We start from the raw sequence: 24,603 nt of genomic DNA, 5'->3' as shown, positions 1-24,603 counted from the left end.
AGGGGGGGATTTTTTTTTCGTTGCGTGGGGGTTGTGACGGCCTCCGTGTTTACTTTGGTTTTATTAATCTCTTAATTATTAGGAGTACATTTTTTTTGTTTTTCTACTTCTGCCGGAGGTTAATGTTCGTGAGGTAGTGGCGTCGTTAGCTTGGATTGTTTTCCCACCACCACCACCGCCGCCGCCGCCGCCTTACACGCGCGCACATGGATAAGTTTGCGATTCGGATGGTTGGGCCTGGCGGTGAGTACGGGTTGCTGTTGTTTACGTGCCGTTAAACGTCGATTGTTTAAGTTGTTTATCTTTTTAATTGCCGTGTTTTGTCAAATAGCCGCCGCGCAGATCGTCGTGGGGACTTACTGCAGCGGTCGATGACATTGAGTAGCCCAAACGTTTGATGCAAAGTCGGTCGCGGTCTGATCGCTGATGGTGATACTGGCAACCGCCACTGTAATGTGGAATTTCAACCATTGTTGTACTGTAACTTATACACGTAGTGTCAGACGTGTTGTAAGTTACATTATACACCGCGCAGTGTATTTGGCCGAGTGACCTAATCAACAAATATACAGGAAAGCTTACTGGTGAGACCTGAACTGGCCAGAGAAATGTTGAATGTCCACAAGTTTAGTGTGAGACCTAAGGATGTCTTTTCGTTGTGTCACGCTATAAAGTAGATGATCACACAGTGGAAAGTTAATAGTGGATCATCTCCTGGTGAGCCAGGGATCCTCCATAGGAGAACGTACAATTTCAACGAGCACATAGCATATTTGGGCTTTAGAGTTTCAGAAAGTGCAGTCGTTTACGATGCCGATAATTGTTTTTTTACCCTTTTATCTGGCAACAAAACTGACACCTTTTTTCACAAGGAGTCATGTTGCATAGACTACAATACCTGCAGTCATGCAAACAAAAACATAACTCTGATAATGTATGCACTGTCCTTGAAGTTGAGTGGTCCACACCCGAGACAGCTTTCCTTAGAGCCTAGTCTCACATGGTGTTGGACCAGATGACGCCAAAAGGCGCACAACTCAAAGACAATGCACCATCAAAGTATGAGAGCTCGGGGTAAGCATTTACACCATTGGAACCTCCTTTGCCAGTAGAAAAATATGATACTTGGTTTAAGATAATAAGATAATTGGTAAGGAAAGCTGTCTCGGGTGTGGACCAATCGACTTCAAGGACAGTGCATACATTATCAGAGTTATGTTTTTGTTTGCATTATGACTGCAGGTATTGTGGTCTATGCAACATGACTCCTTGTGAAAAAAGGTGTCAGTTTGTTGCCAGATAAAAGGGTAAAAAACAATTATCATATTTTTTTACTGGCAAATGAGGTTCCAATGGTGTAAATATTTACGAAGCTACTACGATGTTCCCACTTTGTGGAAATCCAGTTGTGGCCAGGGACACGGGGGGCCCTAGGGACGTGGAATTTCCACCACCGCTGTTTGGCTAACCACAAAGCTCGTTTGCGAGATGCAATTATCAGTTGCAGTGTGTGTTAGTGTGTTGGTACAGTAGGGGGCACAGGTGGTGCATCGGCCAGTCATCTCGGTCAGTCGACCCGTGGCACCTGGGTCTGCCCCGTGACCTCCTGCCAGCGGGCGTTCGACACTTCACGTGGCCTCAAGGTGCACTTGGCCTGGCACAAGCGTCGTGGTGACGTCACCGCCACTTAGTGGCGAATGGCGGTTGTTGTAGTGTGTGTTAGTGTCTGTTAGTGTGCGTTAGTGTGTGTTAGCGGTAGTGTAGTGGTTAGCGCGCTGCGCTATGAACCCGGCGACACGGGTTCGATTCCCGCTCACGGCCAACACCAGTGACGATTATCTGAACCAGTCCCGGGCCTCCCCTAGGTCGACTCGGCCTCAAATGAGTACCTGGTGCGGTGTGTAAACATTGCCACTAGGGAGCCAAAGGCGGTCGGGCGTGGTGTTGGCCACCCACCCCCTCGTGTACCGTTCCGGCCTTCATAGGTGCTCGCTAACAGCACTTGCCCCTACAGTCTGTTTAGGCTATTTGGGGGATCTTTATCTTTGTTAGTTATACAACTTTTAGTTGTCAATATTTGCCTGTCCCTATTGGCAGGATTGGCTCTGGTCATCAAAATCTGGAATTACCCAACGATGTTGTCATGGCCACCGATAGTGTCAATCAGGGAGACGTGTGCCGACTTTCACTTGGTTAAGTTATTTCCTTCATGCAGGCTGTTATGAATAGGATATGTGTGCACTAACGTTTCACACGAAACTCGATAGTAATATGGATTGTGTAATGTATTGAACGCGTTATGACCAAAACTGCCCTTAATTATCCATGCATAACAGGCGTTGTAGGCTCTGTGTGGTTGACAGCAGAAGGGCAGCCCATCCAAAGCAATGGCTGTCATGCACTTATACCTGCTGCTCCACCTTGACCAGCATGGTGATGTATGGCAAAATAACCCCGCCACACGGCTTGGACAGGCAACTCATTCAGCAGTGGCTTTACAAATGGCTGCAGATGTACAATTGTGGTACATTGAGCCTTGGCCAAACAATGCTTGGCACAAAGACATTCACAGAGACGTTTGGTTCACGCACGACCTCGATGGACTTTTGAATTGTCTTAACACACCAAGGCGGTGTTGCTTCTGTTTGTTGTGCTCGACACACACCGTGGGTGACTCATTTGCGAAGTGTCACTGGTGCTGCTTAAGTTACATTGCAGTACATGACAGCATCGCCACTAATTACGTTACAGGCTTACAGCACAAGTACTGTGCCGTGTGTGTGTGGCTCGTTCCATTGCACCCGGGAACCTGATCGCCGGCTCTCAATGCACACGGCGCCGTGGGATCGCTAAATATAGACCTTATTGTCATCCGAAGCTCGACTCAACACGGTATGCATGTAATATTTCCTTCAGGGTGCACATACGAGATTGGGCTATTTTGGACACATTGCTTGTAATAATCCTGTATTGATGTTACTGCCCCTTGTCGGTTCGCTGTTGGGATGAAGGCCCTCCCATGCCGTGGTTAGTCGGTGTGGATTGGTGAAGGGAGAGAGCGGCCGGTCGTGGTTTAGTTATCGCCGCTAAGGTTAGCTGTAACCGCGAGTCGAACTCAGGTTATCTTGAGTTCATAGTACAGTATAGTGTTATAATTCACTGCGCATCACGCCGAATACAGTGCATGATACAGTGTTGTTATGAAGACCTGTTTGTCATTAAGGAAGATAGGCTGTGGACTGAATGTTGCATTTAAAACTATTTGTATATATTTAAATGTGACCCATGATGGTGCATTTATTGCAATAATGTGTGTGCGAAATATCATAAGGCTTAAATGCACTGTACAATCTATACTTGTGTTAAATTGTCTCGATAATGAAGCATTTGAGATACATTCATTGCACAGGCATGCAGACCTGCAAGTTTAAAATGGAAATGCTATACGCTTAACCTCTATCGTTACAAGTACAATACTGCGCAATATTGTGTTTAATAGTTTAAAAGTATGTGTGTGTATAAAATAATACCCAGCAAGGCGCCACCTTGTCCCAAGACTGTTTCAGGAGGGCCAACTTTGGGATATTTGCCACATACCTGGGTTCAATCATTTTGAATTAATGGCAATGTACCGTAATTGCAATCTCCGCTAACAATACCGTTGTGATGGTAATTATAATTAACCCCAGGTCTGATTTGACCAATTCCATCCATATTCAATTTAACACGTAGGCTTTCGCGACCAATGTTATTCATAATATAGGTTTTTGGGTCAGATCGCGTTATTTATAAATATGTCGTAACCCTCCACCACCCGACACGGCCAAACAGTAAAAAATGTGTCACGTTTTTCAAAGGACAAAATAATTCACTTCTTTAGCCCAAATTTTTAATTTTAAAATGCTGTTAATTCTCTCTTCAGCACACTGGTGGGCTAAATAATTGAATTAGTTTGTCCTTTAAAAAACGTGACACATTTTTTACTGTTTGGCCGTGTCGGGTGGTGGAGGATTACGACACATTTATAAATCCATCCATATTGACTGCACGTGTAAGGGAATCGCCGGAGCAAACTCCATACACACGAGGAGTTATTCACTCACGGGTCTTAACATTTTCAAGCCCACGTCACAGCCCTAGAGTACAATCTTGATGATTGCCGATGTGCCTCTATCCAGACTCCATGGTGATGTAGTAAATCTGTACACGATTATGCTTGCCGATGACCAAGTCACCCAGAATGTGCTAGCTCTAATCGAGATCTCAGAAACTATGCAGGAGTGAGCTTGGAAGGTGCATAGGCACCCTTGTGCATAATACAGTGATTGTTGTCGGCAGAGGATACTGCAGAAACATCAATCAAGGTACAGGTAGTCCTCTACTTACGATGGAGATGCGTTATGACAACCCCATCGTAAGTCAAAAATATCGTAAGTCGAAGATGACCTAGCCTACCCAGGAGTCTTAAAGAATGGTGATAATTTATCAAAACAGCAATTTACAGTACCGTACTGTATAAACTATCTACTGTACGTATTTATTAATTACAATACTGTATTGCACAGTGAAATGTAAAGTAAAAAAACAAGGTAAATTCTTAGCCTACCTATATGAACTGCAATTTAATATACATTTTTTTCAGGAAACAATTCTATCTGCTCTAAAAAAAGTTTTAACATGCATTGAACGTATCGTATCGTGGTAACCCTAACATGAAATCGCTAAAGCTACGTATCATACATTCATTGAACGTATCGTAACGTATCATATTGTACTGTACTCACCAAGATTCGTACGTTGCTGCGTTTGCCTGCCGCGCAAAATTTAAAAACTTTTACAATTTTGTCGTATCGCCATCGTAAGATCGAAAGATCGTAAGTCGGACCATCGTAACTCGGGGTATTATACTTTGATCCAACAATTATTCTCTTTGCCTTCACCAAACCGCACTGATGAGCGTGGTTGAAGTATGGTCAAAAAACCCTCACCAACTGCACCTTGTGGGGAGGCCCGCATCCACCTGCGGATTGACAAAAGGGCTCTACATTTACAACACATGATCGATCTGAGTCCTGTATTTGAATTCGGCAGGTAAATACAGATGCACGCTAACACGTGTTCTGCATTGGTGGCTTTAAGATACAAAGGTTACTTGTAAACTGTTGAATTTGCCAAGGTTAAAGAGCACGAGAGATAAGCCGGCTACAATATAACACATTTGATTCAATGCAAGTTAATGTATTCACTTTAATAAGTACATTGCACGATTGCACGCGCTTTATATATTTGTAGTAACATTATTTTATGTCATGTTGCTTGGTCATTACCTCAACTAATAGCTTTTGTACTAGTTGATTCCAACGTACTTTAATTTTACAAGCTGCCAGGTGGCACTGGTTAGAGTACCGTATACAATTTGCTATCAGAAGGCGTGTATTTAAATTCAATGTAATGGTCAACTGGGTCCACCATCCCCCAGGCCATAACAATAATTACCACTTTAAAAAAATAATACCTCCCATAACAATAACAGTGTTGTCTTCAAGCTTTACTTTCAGCGGTAACTTACCTCATGTGATGAAAGGGACAGTGTGGAAGACATTTTATATCAGTTCGTGGAGCGGTGGTAAAGTAGTTAGCACTTCACACTGTGAACCTGGAGACATGAGTTTGATTCCCTGGCACGACTAGCATCAGTGGCAAGTGATATCCCTTCAACCCATGCCAACCAGCATGGTAACCAGCATGGTAAAGTATGGAAAATAAAATACCCCATGAGCAACATGGTTTGGGTAGGCCTTCATCCATTGGTCGATTGAGAATGCCTGGAATAATTATTTTTACGTCAGTATTTGGTGCCATGATTGCGAACAGTATAAATTTCACTTTGAGCCCAGTGCAATGTTACGGGTTTTCACTTAACAATCGCATTCGAACGCGCCGCATAGTTTGAACTTCCTCGAATGGCAATCGCTTAGATTGTTAGAAAAATTTAACTGGAGCGATTTTTTAATGACCTTTGTAATCTCTAAACTATTCTGTAAACGATTATAAAATAAGTCCATAGATGTATACCTAAAATACAATGTAATTTGGTTTGATGATGAGTCTAAGAAGGGTTCGAACGATTCACTGCAATTTGTAGTCCACAAGTACAAGCAGATGTTGGTAAACAGTACTGTGTACTGGTGGACAAATTACAGTATCGAACGATGAGATAAACCTCTTAATGAGAAAGCAAGGGCATAGTCTCAGCAAAGAAAGGCCTTTAGAATGACTTTTTTGGCACATGTTTTCTGACGGGAACAAAATCAGCCCTCATAGTCCTCTCCTTAAACAAATTTTTCGTCAGCGTGTATCGTTTTATCAAAAATCTAAGCGGCCTTGATGGAGTGCTCTTGCTTATTCATGCTACTGCATCACAATACTTACACGTCACATGTTTTCCATCGGATAAGTAAACACTTTATCGGGTGACTTATTCTGGACAATGAGGCATTGATGACTAGCAAGTGTTGTAACCGTTTAAAATATCTTGCTGGCACTTTTGCTTCCTAACCACATGCGAAACACTGCGAAGCATGGCAAAGCAAAGCCAAAACATAAGCATTGCAGTGTGCTATTTGATTGTTATTGTTGTGGGTTCTAGCCAAAAGTCTCTGCTTCTCTCAACGAAGTGCAAAACGGACCGTTTGTGATCTGCATTGCCTGCCCAGCGTGATGCGGTGATGAGAGATGATAATGGTGACATCATCGATCCCAGCCCATTTTGATTTGGTTTATTATTGTATTCCATATTTTTCAGTTTTACAAGGTTTAAAATTTTGAACAAGGTTTGTCAGCATAATATGCGAATAATAGTGGTCATTCCACAGTACTAGCAGTACAAATTCCATAAAATTACGTGTTTAAAACACGTTTTCATCGTTGTATGTAGAAAAGTTTTTAGTTATGCAAATTCTATGCATTTTCTTCCCATATTAGTTTGTGGAACCACAACGATAATCATTAGCATGATGGACAAATAATGGAATTTTTGCCGACATCACAAAGATCCTGGAAATTATCTGAAAAGCCATGCATGATTACACGGGTTCTCAAGGGAATGGAGCTGGTGGTCTCAGCCCTGTCACCAATGACTTCATCGACAAACTTTACATTGAGTTTCTTTTCACTTAGTTTATTGGCATGCCACAATGTATTTGCAGGCCTCATGAAAGCGTGATCCTAGTATGAATAATGAGACATTTAAAGGGAATTTTTAAGTGGTTCTGTGATCTCATATGGCACTTTTTCAGACTAGGTGGTCGATGGCACACTTAAGAGAGTTCCAAATCTTCTTGGTTCTTTCGGTATATAATTAGTTTATTATGTTTTATTTTTATTATTTTATTATTTCCCTTCTACGTGACTTTACCGAAAGAACCAAGAAGATGAATCCCTGCAGTCACGAAAGCTTTAAATCGAGAGTTCCAAATAGAATTTTTTTTACATGACTGATGGCATGATTTTCATGGAATGATAAAAGCAAGAAAAAGGCATGATTTTGCATAAAAATTAAGTTGTATATTCAGGTACTGTGTATAGTCAGGGCCTCCCAGGGGAAAGGGGGGGGGCAAAAGGGGAAATTTTCTGTGTGCCTTGCACAGCAAAGAAGACCCCACAACAGGGGCTATTCTTTGTCGTTATTGAATAAGGGTACCTACACTACGTAGAATATATACCTGGGACTTTAGCCCTTTCCCCCGCCCTCCGTAAACCTATTGGTGTGTGCTGTAATTACACGGTATATTATGTTTTTAAAGTTATCTATAAATGTTTCCAGCAATATGTGTGCATGCAAGCTTTTTAGTGTATCCATGCACAGCATTTGCGTGCTTGCAAAAAAAACCAGTTCTGCAAGATTCCATTTTTTTGTTGTCAAATATCTTAGCCGGTTTGGCTGTACATTTAACAGAAGCCTAGCAAATGTTGTGCCTGTATCCTTGCTGGTGTGTGTCGCGTTTAAGTAATCTAGATCAAGTGATGCCATCACACCCTGCTTTTGCCAAATTACTTGACCACCAATTCGTACCAGTATCCTACTATCTTAAGTTGGATTCACCGACCACTGGGTGCCACTTTGTCTGCCTGTATTGGTAACCCACAGACTCCTCCATCCTGCACACGTGCCCCGTCTGTCACAGCCTCTTCTTCCAGATTACATCTACAGCACTGTGTTTTTGCCGCATTCTATTCCAAACTTACAAATTGCTTCCCTGTGCTGCAATAACACATATGGCATCCTCTGCATGGACATGGATTCAAAGGCCAGAAGCTGAAGTTCAGCGTGGGTCTCAGTTTTTTTTCAGACAAGACCGCTGTGATAGTGCACATGAGCTGTCTCCATAGAAAGACAGCTTATGTGCACTATCCCACACAGTCGTAGTGATTTTAGCAATTGCAGCCTTCAAATTGTTAGTTTGACACGTAGGCTTATTATTTATAATCAAGGTTTTTTTGGTTTAGATTGTGTAAGTATAAATGTGTCGTTAAAGCCGCCACCACCCGGCATAGCCAATTAATAAGGTTTGTCATGTAAACGAAACGTGCCAACTAGTTACTACTTCAGCGCACAGGTGTGTTCGAGAATTCTGGCAAAATCGCCCGATGATGCTGGATGTAGTTACCAGCAAAACGTCGTACTAAAATTGAATGTTGTGGATTTACTCTCCCAACACACCGGTGTGCTGAAGAAGTAACTAATTTCCACGTTTTGTTTACATGAGGAACCTTACTAATTGTCTGTGCGGGTGGTGGCGGTTTAGCCACGCATTTATACTTAGGTGATCTAACAATAAAAAAACTTTGTTCAGATTGTTAGTTGAGCGCTGTAATCAGTGCCACCCAGTATTCAGCCTTTGGCCATCCACCACTGGATGAGGGCCTTCCCCGTTCCTTGCGGGTTATGATGGTTATCTGTCCGTACTTCATGCTCGTCATGAGGGCTTGGTGAAGGCTTGGAGCATAGATTTGGGAACATATAAATAGAGTACAACGATGGATTTTGCTTGACTGCTGTCTGATTTTAACGACAGCCCCATGTCCGCTTAACATTTGCTATACATGGTTGGTCACCTATTTAAACAATTCAAGCTCCATCCTGCTTAGCTTCTGAGATCTAATGAGATATGTTGTATTCTGGATAATTTGTCATCTATACTGTGGTATCTACTGTACATGAATTGTGCATGGGGTTTATTGCGTGGGTGTTTGCGTATCAGTGTTGTCATCTGCTTGTGGGTGCCTTTTTGTTTTTTGTGCACGAATCAGCCGAGCTGTGAGTTTAGGTGTGTGATTTTAGCCGTGGTCGTGTATAGCATTTGTGAGTGAGTGTTTGACTAGTGTTCAGTGCGCTCAGCACTTAACCTGTAGGGGTGTTACGATTAAGATATTTTAATACGATTCTCAAGCTCACGATAATGCATGGAGTCAAGTGTAAGAAATCATCTTTTTTTACTTTGTATATATGTTGTATGTAATGGATTCAGATGACCCCTCCAGCCACTGCAGAATGTTATATTCACAACAATGTTATAAATATGATTACCGAATCTAATCGCTATTCTAAGTTGTGACAATGCATTGAATCACAAGGGAACATTTGGACAAATGATATGTTAATATTCTAATACCAATGTTCAGTGATATACTAATGGAACATTTAGACTTATGGAGCGAATAAAACTACAAACGAGAGGGAGGAAAAAAACCATAAAAACTACAAATGATGATGGTAAAAACAGAGATGAAAATAATCCATTCTTGAAATTCAAGTTGCGGAATTTTCTGAAGTGGCATTGCCATTTGACGCTAATTGTTGTAAGGATGGATTTCAAAGTAGTCACTGAAGGTGGCCAGATGACTCGGACAACAGCCACTGCTGAGTCGTGCCTACGTAACAACATATATTGCATAATAGCGACTCAGAGCTCCTTGTTTATTGATGCAATAGCCTACTTTCTAACGTTTTACAGTGACTTACAGCTAAAACCAAAAAATCTTCGTAACTATATAAACACTTCTGCAGGTCTGCTACCTTTGTTAAATAATAATTTGAAGCCCTCACTTAGGTTTAAGATAATTGTTAACTCGCGTGCTGATGTGGCTACAGTATACCGTGCTTCCGGCGTTTTATAGCTTGTGCAAAGTAGATAGGTTCAAAGAAAATAACAAAAAACTACGACGTTTCCGAAAGATCCAAAGAATATGAATTCCTGCAGTCACGAAAGCTTTAAGTCAAAAAGAGATGCAATGTGTTGCCTTGCAAAAGTGTTGTACTTGACAAGCAAGTCAGATAGTAGTGGGGGGGGGGGGGTGCATTATGTAACTTGGTATTGACAACAGGCTGTAAAGAGTGAAACAAATATTTTAAAAGTTCTTAGAAACAAATAGAATAACTGATCATAATATGTGCACATTGCATCTAGCCGTTCCATTGACCTTGACATAATTCACTTGTTCTTTTTTATATGTCCAAGTATGAAATCGGTTCTCCCACGCATTGCACATTTCGCGACAGTAACTGACTTTTTGTTTGTTTCAGTTTACTTTTTAACATTGGTGCTTTCACACAACCAATATTATTAATTTGTTTTTTGGATTACATCATGTGGGCGTCGCTCGAATTGACATAGTATCTACGCTGTAATCCAGTAACGAATTCTGAATCGTTATTTAGTATTTGCTTATGTTCCGGGTTAACCACGTATTTATAAAAAAATGTTTATCAGATATATTTGGCACATCCCCTAATCTACAGAACCACGAAGTTTCCTGTCAAAATATGTGGCTGGGTGACTTCGGGGATAATTATTGTGTATTTGGCATAGCATTACATCGCACTGTCGAAAATTACTTATCGTTTTGCTTGTTTATCTGGGAAAAGCCTCTGAGTCTCTATACAGCCTTTAATGAGGGTCCTGCCAAGTTCACAGTCAGGGGCACTGTTGCTATGCTTAACTCCAATTGAGTCGTATGCAGGTATTTTTCAGCACTGGGATGTGTGACCCAATGCCAATTACATTCTAAATAATTATTGTTAGCTATGGATGAAAACCGGAGAACCCAGAACAGGGGGAGAACATACAAACTCCACTCAGAAAGGCACCTCAGTCACGAACCTCACCCGTGACCTTCTGGCTGTGAGGCACAAGTGTTACCACTGTGCTACGCTGTAAAGTACGTGTACATTAACCCTTTCCTGTTCCGAGACGTGTCTGCAAGTTGCAGTGTGAGGGGTCCCGTTCCCCTCTGAATCTCTGAACGCGCAAGCGGCTCCTCGTTGATTTTACTTGGAGGCATAGCACTCTATGATATCTGGCGTCAAACTGTGCCACATGCCCTCTCCCGCATTGCCTTGTGGGAGGCTCGGTACCAATAAAGTTATTTTATTTTAGTTTTTCTTCCGGTTTCGTTTCGATGATGTACATGTATGTCATTGGAATGGAATCGGAAGAAAAACTGCAACGTGAAAGGGTTTTAATCAAAAGTTGAATTTGTCTCCCTCTTTAAATGACCGCTTGGCAGTGCTCATATCTGTTGGCAGTTCTGAGCCTAAGAATGAAATTTCCACATTCCTAAGGCAAGGGCACATTATGTAAATGTGTTTTTTTAGATCTATTTCGACAAAAGTGGTAATGATTGTAAATTGCTGTAGCCTGGATAAATAAAGCTTATTTACTTAAAAGTGAACGTGTTTTCATTGCTAATGTTGTGCAATTTTTGCTCTTGCAGGGCTTTTTCCGAGCATTGATCCTGGTAGGGTTTGTGTTGTTTTACATTGCATCGATTCATAACACCGCACTAGTTTTCTCATTCACTGAGACAAAGTTGTTGTCGCAGCACTCCCATGCAGAGATTGGAGGTGAAATTTAACGTCAATGACTTTTCCATCTCATTTAACGTAAAATCGGCACATTTATTAAAGCGTTCCTCAACACTCGCTCGTGCCGTTTGGTTTACCGATGGCATTTAGACACAACATATGGCAGTGCTGAATTGTTCCACGTGTTGTTCTTACCTTGAGTATGTTAAATATTTCCTGTGGGGGTCACACCTTCGGTAATTAGCTTCATCAATTTACAGAGTGGTAACGAATGAACACCCGAGGGCATTGCATCTCACCATGGAGTAGGCTGAGGTGATAAATACTTGTAGATGTCGCGAGCAGTCTTCTTTTGCCATCGATCTTTTAAGCTAATTGTATTGAATGTGAAAAAAAAATGTCAAAGTGCAATCGGTTTCCCACTAAACCTAGCTTGGGGCAGTGGTGGAAATTACACATTTCTAAAACGGGGGGGCGGGGGGGTGAGTTATATCCTTATCGCAATGATTGTTGATTGCCCAGAATTGCTTTTCAATCCATGAGCTTCGATGGGTTGAGTCAACTCCCGATTTGAACTGTTGAGCTTTTCCGATTGCAAGCTGTGCTTTAAACCACTTTGCCACCTGACCAGATTAATTTACTTCCATGCAGCATGTACGAGGCTTAGGATTGCTGTAATGAATGTCTGGAATTAATTTACTGGTTCCTGCCTCCTTCCTGTTAATCTCCTCGCTAACACCACTCTCCTTCCTTCCTCTATGCCTACATTAGTGTCAATGTAGTCGGCTTGTTTTATTTTAGTTATGGTCTTAGACTAGTAAATGGTAGCGTGTGGAAATTTTCACTTCATAATCTGTGGAGTTATTTTAATGATTCCTTCATTTTTTCAACGAAAGCAGCCAAAATGCAGTCCATGAGTAGCTATCAAAATTTGCCACGCTCACACAAATACTATCAAGTCAACCAATCGGTGAACTCTTTTTACAGTGGCTATATATTTATATATCCATTACCAATTTTTTAATTCCTCATTGCACTGAAGTTTAATAATTTTGCTAAGTTATAACAAGTGCATCTTAATTCAGACAAGTTAATAACATTTTTCGAATTTGGCTAATGTGGACCGAGATATTTGGACCCAAAGTCACTTATCCTCTGGACGTTCCATCTTCTTCAAACGCAAGACGACCCTGTCATTCTTCCCCAAACGTGCCTGTTCGACTCTGCTCTCTTTGTCTGGGCTGTGCGCACAGGCGCCCTGGAGAACATGCTGGCTATGAAGCCGCCACAGCTGGAGGTGTACGAGCAGCCCAAGTCGCGCGGCATGCGCTTCCGCTACGAGTGCGAAGGCCGCTGTGCAGGCAGCATCCTGGGAGATCGAAGCACGGACAGCAACAAGACATACCCGGCCGTCAAGGTGAGACACACTACGAACCATCAGATGGTGAGACACCTGACAAACCATTAAGGTGAGAACCATTAAGGTGAGACCTGATGAACCCTCAAACGGTGAGGCACCCAACGAACCATCAGACGTCAACATACATACAACATATTGTCTTGACGATGAACTGTCGGATGATGGCATAACACAGGTATGTGCAGGTATCAGTCATATGTGGGACCTGATTTGCCAGGATCACAATATTATCAGAGCATTTTTGCTGGCATGTTTTGGCACACGTATGCGTGGTTAATGCAGACTTGATGTCTTGCAATAGGTATCAATTTGGTGTTTGAACATCTTAATACCTGATTTATTGCCAGAATGGTTAAAGCCTATTCTTATTTTCTTTCATCAATCAATTTTTATTTTATGTGCCAATATCGCCCTTGGTAAAATAAGCGTCACTGCACATTACGACGGAATGGGAAGGGTACGGGAAGGGTACGGGGAGCATACAGCAACAGGAATGTAAACAGAAACCCTGTCGGGCCCTCAGCGGCTAGCACCGACTGAGCAAAGTAAATTGCAACCGTGCGCAAAATAAAATGCAACCATGACATGAAGATGATGATACCCTCTTAGGTGGCACCCTACCACAAGAACACCCTCCTAAATGAAGCCCTACCGCCGGGCCAATGTGCCGTTTTGACACCGCCAGATAATTCCCCATCACGCCAACACGCGTTCTCGCGACGACGCGCTGTCAAGTGAGCGGAGGGCCTTGCCACAAACAAACAGCACTGTCATGATTTCATGCCTTGCTCTACGAATGCGCTGTAATGAAGACACGCTATCAGATGACGTCCGACCACGGAAACGTGCTGTGTTGATGACGAACTCTCAGGTGGCGCTACATCACAGCAGTACGCCGTCATGATTTTGCACTTCAAGGTGAAGTGTTAGCACAGTGCCCGGCATGTAAACTTCCATTATCTTGAAATAATTTATATAGCGCCTTATCCAAGGCGCTTTACACAAAACTAACAATCGTACAGATGAATGTAATGGTGGAGATGAGGTGAATGAAATAGATGAGGGGAAGCAATGGGGGAAATCTGTGATGCGTGAATTCGACGAAAGCGAAATTGATGGCAGTAAGTGATGACGAATGGATTGAATGAATGAGGAATGAGCGATAGCCGTATAATGAAATTATGAAGAGGGAAAAGTAACGGTGGTGGCGGTTATGAGGGGGAGATTAAGGGGTCATGGGGTGAGTTAGGGAAAATAGGTGAGTTTTGAGTGCGTAGCGGAAACTAGAAAGCGAAGGTGACTTGAATGTGGATCTTGATACGGGGGGGGGGCGATTCGTTACATTCCTAACGTTGACAGCCTCACGATCTGCCATGTGCGTGTTGAGTTTGAGATTTGTGTTTGTCCACGAGGCTAAGTTATTGAGTTTTGAGTTGACCGAACGACTTATCGCCGCAGCTGGTGAACTGCACTGGGCCGGCCAAGGTGCGCGTGTCGCTCGTGAGCAAGAATGACCCGCACCGGCCTCACCCGCACAGCCTGGTAGGGAAGGACTGCTCGGATGGTGTGTGCGAGGTGGACGTCTCCTCGGGGGTCACCATCGTGCAGTCAGTACTGGTGCACTGCACTCAAAACGTGCAGAACAGTGCATACCACACGCTGGGCCCGATACACAAAAACGCCACACTGTACAAACACGCCACATGCCAAACGCGGCACTAGGCACTCGTCACGGAGACACACTGTATTGGGCACACATCGTGCCACACACTGTACTGGATACAACACACTACCCTCAATAGATCGCACACTGCACAATGCAGCACACAAAACACAGTGCACAACACAGACGATGCTACACACAGCATGTTAACTTAACTCGCCACACAAAACACTGTACACTTACCACTGCACCCAGCACACGTCATATGACGTGCTGCACACAATACACCACACACAGCACTTGACACATGAAATGCCACACAATACAATGCGCCACACTCGCAGTACACACCACACACGGCACTCAAAATATCACATTGCATACAACGGGTTACGCACATCACATTACACACCAGACACAAAATGGCACGGCACAATAGGATAAACCACGTAAAAAACTAAAATTGGCATGGTCTTGAGACTCAAGAGGGCCTTTGCCAGGAAAACAATAAATAAATATATCAGCATACTTCCTAGTAAGGAGTTGAATCTGCTTATCATCCCTCCAGAATCAATAACACGAGTACCGCTTCGTGGAAAGTTTACACCGCCCAGAGTTTTGGAGGTGACGCGGCCTAGCCGTAAGCGCGCTCCATTCGCCGCGAGTGTGGAGGTTCACAACTCGATTCCAGCGGCCACCCTGGTTATTGCTTGCAGGTGTATTAACTTTCAAAATACACGCCACATGATTCGCAGTGGACAGAGCAGGCCAGTTTGCGCTGGCATCACGGTCCAAATTTGGCAAGTTTCAATTATGGCCCACAAACTAATCAATTGGAATGTAACATGGCAATCACCGTCCCACCGTCCGTGAAAGCTTTGCAGAACCCTCCTGAAAAGAACATCGAATTTATACCACTGCCTCAGTGTGATGGCTCGTTAAAGCAATTAGACACTTTGAATTTTATATAAATGTTTAGGTATGTATTTGTAACTTCTTTCACACCGTACGTAGCCAACCGTGCTAATCGGAGGTGTGGGATACAATTTGTTTTCAAAACAACGCTCTGTGTGCATAGTTTTCATATCAATAATAATGTCCTGTTGCCTAGTTTTCTAAACGGTGTTCCCAATAACTCTGTTCTAGGTTCCAAAATCTGGGCATTCAGTGCGTGAAGAAGAAAGAGGTTGCAGATGCCCTGAAGCTAAGGATCCAGAAGAACGTGAACCCTTACAAAGGTAACGCATCATCCTGTACACCCACTTTCCAGCGATCTATTATTCTTTACAACTACAACATTACAACAACAACAAACAAAGCAGATGGGTGCGAGCACGTGTGTGATGGGTCATTGCCTCCGCACTTTGTACATAGCAGTCCAGTGCTCGCCAAGCTGCATTGGCTTCTGGTTGCCAAACTATTGCTTAAGGTCGCACTCATTCCACACAAAGTGCTTGCCATAAGGAACCAACATACCTTGCTTATCTCGTCAAGGAGCATAAACCATCACGCGAACTCTGGTTATTCTCACAGCAGCGGCTTTTGGCTTGCCTTCGAACAAAGACTGGTCACTGCATCGTGTGCTTTCAGATGCGCTATCGTGGCCGTCTGGAACGCTCTTTCTACCGATATTAGGAATCCTCTTTTGCTGTGCACTTTTCAATCTAGATTGAACACTCATTTCTTTAAAACTGCTTTTCATGTTTAGTTTGTTGTCCTCACAAGCCGCGCCTCCCGAGTTGGCACGGTTGGCGACGTACGGTGCGAAAGAAGTTCTACATACATACATGCGTACCTTGTCTGCTGGCCGCAGTGCCAGAGGAGCAGGCCCTGGCTACAGAGGAGATCGACATGAACGTGGTGCGGCTCTGCTTCGAGGCATTCATCCACGAGCGTGGTCGCGTCATTGCCCTGCCACCCATCGTCTCCCAGGAGATCAGAGACAAGAGTAAGCCGCCTCTCTTTAGCTCTTTCCGCACCTCAGATTGAAGGCGTCAACACAGCGGTTCGCACTCAGCGCGTGGGTTGCATCCCGCCTATAATAGGTGTGGATACTACCGTGCAGGAGAAATTTAAAAATGTGTTTCTGGGGAACGTCGGCACCACGTTTCTCGGCGACAAAAGGCACTCGTTCACAACGTGAAAAAAATGCCTCGATGTATTGTGGCCTGCGTAACATGGGGAGAGGCATTGGGACCGGTGGGTCTTGATTTTGCAGGGCCCCCCATATCAAACCACTGCTTTTAATGCATTAGCTCAGTGTAACGTGAGGACATGAAAATGCCTGCAGAGATCCAATATGGGTAAAACTTTAATTTAACGTTGTGTTATGAAAAATAACTTGCCTAAAAGACAACCGGCCATATTTTATCAATGGTTACCCAAACATTAATAAGCTTTTTGCCCCCGATACTGACCAGTCACCTGCTTTCCTAGTGATAAAAGACGTGCGCTTTTTTTTACGTGTTACAGACTCCATTAACTCGGCATTATTTTTCCTAACTTTTTTTTCCTGCAGAGGCACCGAACGTTTCGGAGTTGAAAATCTGCCGTGTCAACTTGAATGCTGGCAGTGCACGTGGTGGGGATGAGGTTTTCCTTTTGTGCGACAAAGTTCAGAAAGGTCAGTTTGGATGTACTCCCCACCCCCCCCCCCACCAGCCTCGTTTTCGTTGTGGTTCAAAGATCACATCTGTCATATAAATATAATTTATACTGGTAGGAATCTCCTGGTTACACCAGCCCACAGGGGATTATTGTGTCCGTCGTGCAGGGAGGGTGGGGAGGGGCTGGGTGGGGAGGGTGGGGAGGGGCTGGGTGGGGAAGGTGGGGCTGGGTGGGGGGTGGGGCTGGGTGGGGGTTGGGGCTGGGTGGGGAGGGGCTTGTCACCCTGTGGTGCCCATATAAAACTCAACGTTTAACCTACTCACGCCGGCTTGTGCCCACCCTCACAGTCAGGCATATTTGCGGAATACACCACGCCGCCGTTGACCCTGGCCATTGACCGAGCAACCCAACGTTCCTACTAGCTCCCTCCGCAGGAATGTGTTGCTATAAGAAAATTGTTGTTCCTACCAATGGTGTTATTAGTAGTGCTTATCATTTGTGTTGCTAGTAGCAAGAATTTTCAAAATGGGATTTCTATACCCAGTGGAGCTGATTTAGGAATCGTATCATGCAGAACAACACTTTTCACTTGTCTTTGCATCTTGACCGTCGGTGTCGCCATTCACTGCACTTGATCATTTTTAACATTTGGCAAATCACTCTTAATGTTAAGAATCATGAAGTCCAGTGGACAGCAACACCGACCGTCAAAGAAGCAGTCTTTACTGAGAACGTAATTGACCCTTTTTGTTGTTTGTGCGTTTCCGCGTGCAATGAGCAGAAGACATTGAGGTGCGCTTCTTTGAGCCGGATGGCAGCTGGGAGTCACGCGGCAGCTTCTCGCAGGCCGATGTCCACCGGCAGGTTGCCATCGTGTTCCGCACACCGGCGTACCGCGATCCGGGCATCACGCGTCCCGCCAACGTGCGCATGCAGCTGCGACGGCCGTCGGATGGAGAAGCCAGCGAGCCGATCGAGTTCCGCTACATCCCAGTCGACCCCGGTGCGTCCTGTCGATCGGACGCATTTTGGGATGGCGTGTTTTTTTTCTTTTCATGGTCATATGCAAGATCATCGATTATTGGGCTTCTTCCAACATTATCCGGTGGTCCTGGTGAAACCTGCAAAACCGCTTCAAAGGCTGTAACCAGACCGGCGATCGGCATCATGTGTGTGACAAAAAAAAGTAGCCATACTTCGGTGTTAAATATTTGATACAGTACATTATACACTACATACAACTTCAACAATGACAATACTGCACGCATGTACATCCCATGCAGAGTAGTCTTCAAGATTGGAGTGGTAAGTACGGTATAGTAAATACAGTAACTTTTTAAAGTAGGATATGAATTCTGTCATTGTATGTTTATGCCGATTTACATGTAGTAAACACATTTAAAACACAAAAAACATAACACCTAAAACACGTCGTACAAGAATGTGCAAAAATAAGCTATTTTAAATAATGATTCGTGATTATCCGCTGTTTTTGAAAATCCGGCGCCCCTCCCCCCCCGAAGCCACCGGATAATTGATGATCTACTTCATGTTGAATTTCTTAGGCACCATACGTAGACAACGGTACTAATCGGAAGTGCGGGGGATGGACAAACATTGTGGTTGGTGAGCACAGGCCCAGAATCACCAAGCGGCCAGCAACATGCATCGCTATTCAAGGTGTAATAGAGGAGAGTCGATATACGTTTCTTGACATGAGCAAAGTTTACGGGGACTTGGGAATAGACGCAACGGGAGGATTTGTGTGTGTGCTTGTGTGTATGTGCACGTGGGGAGTGGTGTTTCACGCAGTGTGCTTAGGTTTTATTTCCGGTCATGGCTCACATCAGTGGTGATCATCTAAACTTTTCCTTGCATCACCCCGGTCGATTAAGCCTTAAAATTAGTATCTTTTGTGTCGCAACATTTACAATCTTGGCTCTCCAACACACCGGTGTGCTGTACTAGTGACGAATTGGCAACGTTATGTTTACGTGACAACCCTTACAAGTTGGCTGTGTCGGGTGGTGGCGAGTTTAAACGACACATTTATATATTTACGCGATCTAACCAAAAATAACTCTATTATGGATGACATTGGTCGCGAAAGCCTACGTGTTAAACTGACCTTTTTATATGTTCCATTGCAAGGCAATGTATCATATATTTGTAGTCCTCACAAGAGATGTGTGGCAATGTAAGTTAAAACCCAAATGTGAATCCGTAGATTTTTGGTTGCATGCATTTGTGCTCCAACTGAGGCCTTTAACCCCATTCACACATGGCTGAAACATGGATTCAAACTCAAGTATCTCAGCGGTGCTGACTCAGTGCTCGGGCAATGAGTATAAGCCACTTTTACTGAGCTGGCTGCCTCTGACTTGTGTGTATCACGTCATGTTTTCGTTATCACATTTCTTGTCAGATCCCCACAAGCTGCAGGAGAAGCGCAAGCGAAAGGCCGATTCGTTTGACAAATTCCTGGAAAGCACCAACATCACCGGGCTCGGGACTCCGTCTGGGAATATTGCGGAGAGGAAGGTGGCCGTGAGCACGACCAGTTCGCAGAAATCCAAGGATCTTCTCCGCCAGAAGATTCAAGATAAAAGTACGGCTTGACACAAAGTTCTTCCACTACCACCAACACCGCAGTGTGAAGGGAGCGCTAGGCTGTCGGGTTTGTGTGCGCGTGTATATGTATCTGTGCAATTACCTGGTAAATGTGTAAACATTGTCACTCGGCAGACAAAGGCGGCCAGGCTTGGTGTTGGCCACCCATCCCCCCCGTGTGCTGTACTGGCCTTCATAGTTGCTCGCTAACAGCATTTGCCCCAACCATCTTTTAAGGCTATACGAGGGATCTTTGTGCCATTCCTCGCCTCCTCATCAATAGGAGTTGAAGAATGTTCATGGCTTACACCCCCACAGAAGATGACCATCACTGGAGTGGCAGTGTAGTGGTTCGTGCGCTGCGCGACAAACTCGTTCACCCGAATTCGATTCCCGTTCACAGCCAACACCAGTGATGATTATCTGAACCCAGTCCTGGGTCTCCCCTAGGTCGTCTCAGCTGGTGTGACGTGTAAATATCAGCACTGGGGAGACAAACGCAGCCTGGCATGGTGCTAACTACTCGCCCCATTGTGTGCCGTGCCGTCCTAAATAGGTGCTCGCTAACAGCACTCTCGCCAACATTCTATTAAAGGCTATACGGGAAAACTTTATATATCTAAGAAGTGTGGGGAGGAGTAGTTAGTGCGCCGCGCTACGATCACAAGAACGTGAATGATATCAGCGGCAAAAATGTGAACTAATAAGTACCTGGTGTGTTATGTGTAAATATCAGCACTGGGGAGATGAAGGTGGCAGAGTACAAAGCTGGCCACACCACCCGCACACACCCTCTTGCGTGCCGTATCGACCTTGAACTTTGCTTGCTAACGTTACTTGTTCTAACAGCCTTTGTATCTCTATGGGCTGTATGAGTCGCTTGAAACCTGTGGACTGCCGTTTAACAATCGGTTGAAATTGTCACTGGCTGTAGATGATGTGTAACTTAGATAAGTGCAGCTTCTAGTTGTGCTTGTGGTAGCATTCCAAATCTTACTGAGCTGTAAGGAAATTTCTTTTGGATTTTGGAAGCCTTGAAGATTAAGGGACATTTTTCACGTCTTGATGAAATGCTCATAATGCACCGATTTTTTTTTGTTTACCACTAGATTGGTAATGGATACATTGGCATAATTTTACTGAAAGTACATGAAAAAAAGTAATTAGCTGTTATTTCAAATTAGGCAACTTTTTCAGCAAACAATTGACCACACAAATTATAGTTCTGCAGGTTAATTTTGAAGGTAATTGTCTAGTTTTAGAAAATATGCCTTCTATATGAAATACTTGAATGGTTTAATACATAAATTAAAATGCACCATTACCATCCCAGTGTGGATTAATAAGTCACTAAGTATGTCGGACGCCATCGTATTTTATGAGCGCTTATCAAGAATGGCGGATAAATTATTTGAAAATTAATTAATAAAAAATTAGTCTGCTCAAGGATAAAAACTACTTTGTAATCGTACTAATTAATACCCACGCCCAAAACCGTGGAATTACCCTTGCATTCAGGCCTAGTTACTCAAGTCGGCTGCCACTGGGCAGAGCGCAGTTAATTTAGGGTTTAAAAAGGACCACCGTCCCGCCTGGGTGAATAATGTTTGTTAATAAATTAACATTATTTCCGCTTTCTCTAAAGTCCGCAGCAGTCATCTTGCAGAGTTTTCACCACCGGTTCAGGGCCTCCGTTGCCACCGAGTGCTGCCCCAGTGCCTATGTGATTGAGGAGACGCTTATCAAAGTGAAAGTGTGATCTTACAAATCGGCGTATCCTGGAACTCTGTTGTCTCAGCCCAAGAAGCCTCCTTCATGCGGGGTGCTGGCTTCGTCTCCTCCCCACGCACGCCGCCAGCGTCCGCCGGCTACGACGCACAGCCCTCCCTGAGCGGCGTCACCGTCGCGTCATCCGTCCATCCCACTATGCCTTCGTCGTCGTTGTCGCTGTTGCTGCCCGCGGCAACATCAAAGGCGCCGTCGCCCGGTCACACGGCACACCACAGCTCTGTAACTGTGAGCGCCAGCCCCAGCGTCGGCTCCGTGCTCGTGCTTGGCGCAGGCGGCGGCCAATACTCGCAGAGCGCGCTCGCCAGTGACATGCAGGGCCTCAACGTCACCGAGCTGAACCCTGTTCGGCCGTCGGCGGCAGCGTCGGCAGCGGCGCAATCGAGGGCTGCCGAGAACCACACTCCCCTGACGTCATTCGACATGCCTGCCGCGACAGGGGGCGGCATCGACAGCCTGACGGCCATGAGCTTCAGCGAGTTTGAATTCCTCGGCAACGACATGTACCCGTTCGTGCCCAATGAAGACTTGGTGATATTCGCCACACCGGCCTCGCCAACGCTGCCCACGCAGCACGTGCCGCTCACCAGCGCCGCCGCCTCCGCCACGACCGCCGCCGCCGCCACAACCGCCACCGGCACACCCGACCCAGACCAGACGACGTCGGTGAGCCAGCTGTCGCAGCAGCAAATCTCCGACGTGCTCAACATCATCCGAGACTCCATGCGTCATCAGCACGATGGCGCCACTGCCCCGGAAACGGCCGCGGCAACCGGTGCCGCCCAGGCGAACTTTGCGACGAATGCGCCCGACGGGCGGGAAATGCCGGCTTGGTCCGGCGGTGCAGTGAACGCGCAGTCGCAATTACATTCGCAATCGCCTGCGCCCGATCAGTCCCTGCAGGCGCCGGGAGCCGCCTACCCGGCAGGGCAAACTGTCTCCGGCCTGGGACTCGGCTACTTGTCGTTTCCCGACGATATGCGCATGGAGAGCCTGGAGCGGCTCGACAGCGCCGAGCTCAACCGGCTGCTTGAGACGGTGACCATGGACATGACCAACAACGTGGGCAGCGCTGACGGATTCTTGTAGGGAAATGGCGCCGCCCGTAAATGGTTGTTTATCGATGGCGGCAAACGACCTTTATTTATAGGAAAACAGCCTGGGGTGTTGGCGGCTGTGGTCAGGTTCGCAAGTTGGAAGAGTCACGAGTTTGAGAAAATATGATTCGGTGTCGACTCGACTGATTTCTTTTTTTTTTACCAGTTTGGCTTGCTCATTAGGAATTTGATGGTGGTCATCTTGTCAGATTAAAACGCACACCGGGCATGGGAATCGACTTTGCACCACTGGGCTCAGAAAACTGGCTCGTGACTGAAACGGAGATGAGCAACCACAACATGGCCAGTTTTATTTAGAAGTAAGATACATTGATTTATTTGGGAATTATCAATGAATCTCAGGACTTTAAAAAAGTGTCATGCCTTCATATGTTTGGCCATTTACTTTTTTAGTGCATGCTTAAAGGTAAAAAAATGCACACTTTTAAGAAACTACAAACTCGCTTTGTGGTATTGCAATATCCTGATCAGCTGACGGTCGTGTGATGATTTCTACATAGTCCCAACAACCCCACCTCTACGAAGTTCTGGGTTACAGAGGTGTGTTTGTGTGTGTGTCATGCCCGAAGTTTTGCCTCGCTGTTGTACAGTCGCGAATATTCATGGCGTGTTGTTCTGATGTATTTTCGGGCTGCCGTAGTATGCGCTGCGCTACAATGATAGTGGCCCTACGTTTTATTCATCCACTGGTACCTCTGATGACCCGCCGCCACTATCGTGCAGAGTATCCATGCCGGATGATCATCGTAGGTTCTCTTGTGGTAGGATACAGTGTGGGGATCTTGCAGTTTGTTGAAAGGCATCGTGGGGAAGTTCACTTGAAGTCTCTGGATAGAGGGAGGCTACTCCTTCCACTGTTCTGGTATGAAGACTGTTATACTTACATGCTGAGCTATACTGAGCATAATTGTCTTTTGCTGCCCTCTGCTGATGTATAGGCAAACACAAAGGTCCTCAAATCCTTTGACTTCTTGTGAGCTTCTTCTTGGTTCTTTCGGTAAAGTCACGTAGAAGGGAAGTAATAAAATAATAAAAATAAAACTTCCCTTCTACGTGACTTTACCGAAAGAACCAAGAAGATGAATCCCTGCAGTCACGAAAGCTTTAAATCGAAATTCTTGTGAGCTATCACACCTGAGGATAATGAATTATCCCTTCAAATCGTACATATGGGCAAGACTGCATCGAGTTTTAGACTGAAAATCTAAAAGTTTAACTTTCAAAAACCCAGTTGGGGGAAGACTTGAGTGCATTTTTTCACCAGCTCTCCGATGTTTATTCATGTTGTGCCGTGTTGTTGCTCGTCACGATGTCCGACGTGTCTCTCCAAGTACGAGGAACTTCTTCAGGAACGGAATTGAATTGAAGCTCCCACAAGCATCTGTGGAGCATATTGAGTGGTGAAATTTAATGAGTGAAGATCACAGGAACTGTAACCATGGTAATAGTGATAATAGACTGTTAAGGAGGCCACCTATTGAGAACTTATTGAGTGGGCTGAACTGTACCAGCAAGTTCTGGAATCAATCAT

General features: G+C 44.7%; 1 protein-coding gene across 3 annotated transcripts; it reads left to right on the top strand.

Annotated features, from left to right (window-relative positions):
* On the top strand, positions 1–24,068 carry LOC133356175 (proto-oncogene c-Rel-like). 3 transcript variants are annotated; one of them, XM_061573552.1, is made up of 10 exons: positions 1–243; positions 11,776–11,799; positions 13,120–13,283; positions 14,745–14,893; positions 16,096–16,187; positions 16,763–16,897; positions 17,468–17,572; positions 18,338–18,559; positions 19,982–20,164; positions 21,965–24,067. In XM_061573552.1, the coding sequence occupies exons 1-10, from the start codon at positions 207–209 to the stop codon at positions 23,041–23,043; spliced, it is 2,190 nt and encodes a 729-aa protein (XP_061429536.1). In that variant the 5' UTR covers positions 1–206; the 3' UTR covers positions 23,044–24,067. The 3 variants fall into 3 exon arrangements, with proteins under 3 accessions (XP_061429536.1, XP_061429537.1, XP_061429538.1); XM_061573554.1 differs by lacking the exon at positions 1–243 and adding an exon at positions 2,777–2,892 and having other exon boundaries at positions 21,965–24,068; XM_061573553.1 differs by lacking the exon at positions 11,776–11,799 and having other exon boundaries at positions 21,965–24,068.
* The last annotated feature ends 535 nt before the right edge of the window (positions 24,069–24,603 follow it).

Source organism: Lethenteron reissneri, chromosome 53 (genome assembly GCF_015708825.2).
Source record: "Lethenteron reissneri isolate LAM-NWPU_2019-01 chromosome 53, ASM1570882v1, whole genome shotgun sequence".
Taxonomy (NCBI): Eukaryota; Metazoa; Chordata; class Hyperoartia; order Petromyzontiformes; family Petromyzontidae; genus Lethenteron; species Lethenteron reissneri.
This window is presented reverse-complemented; position numbering and strand designations above follow the sequence as displayed.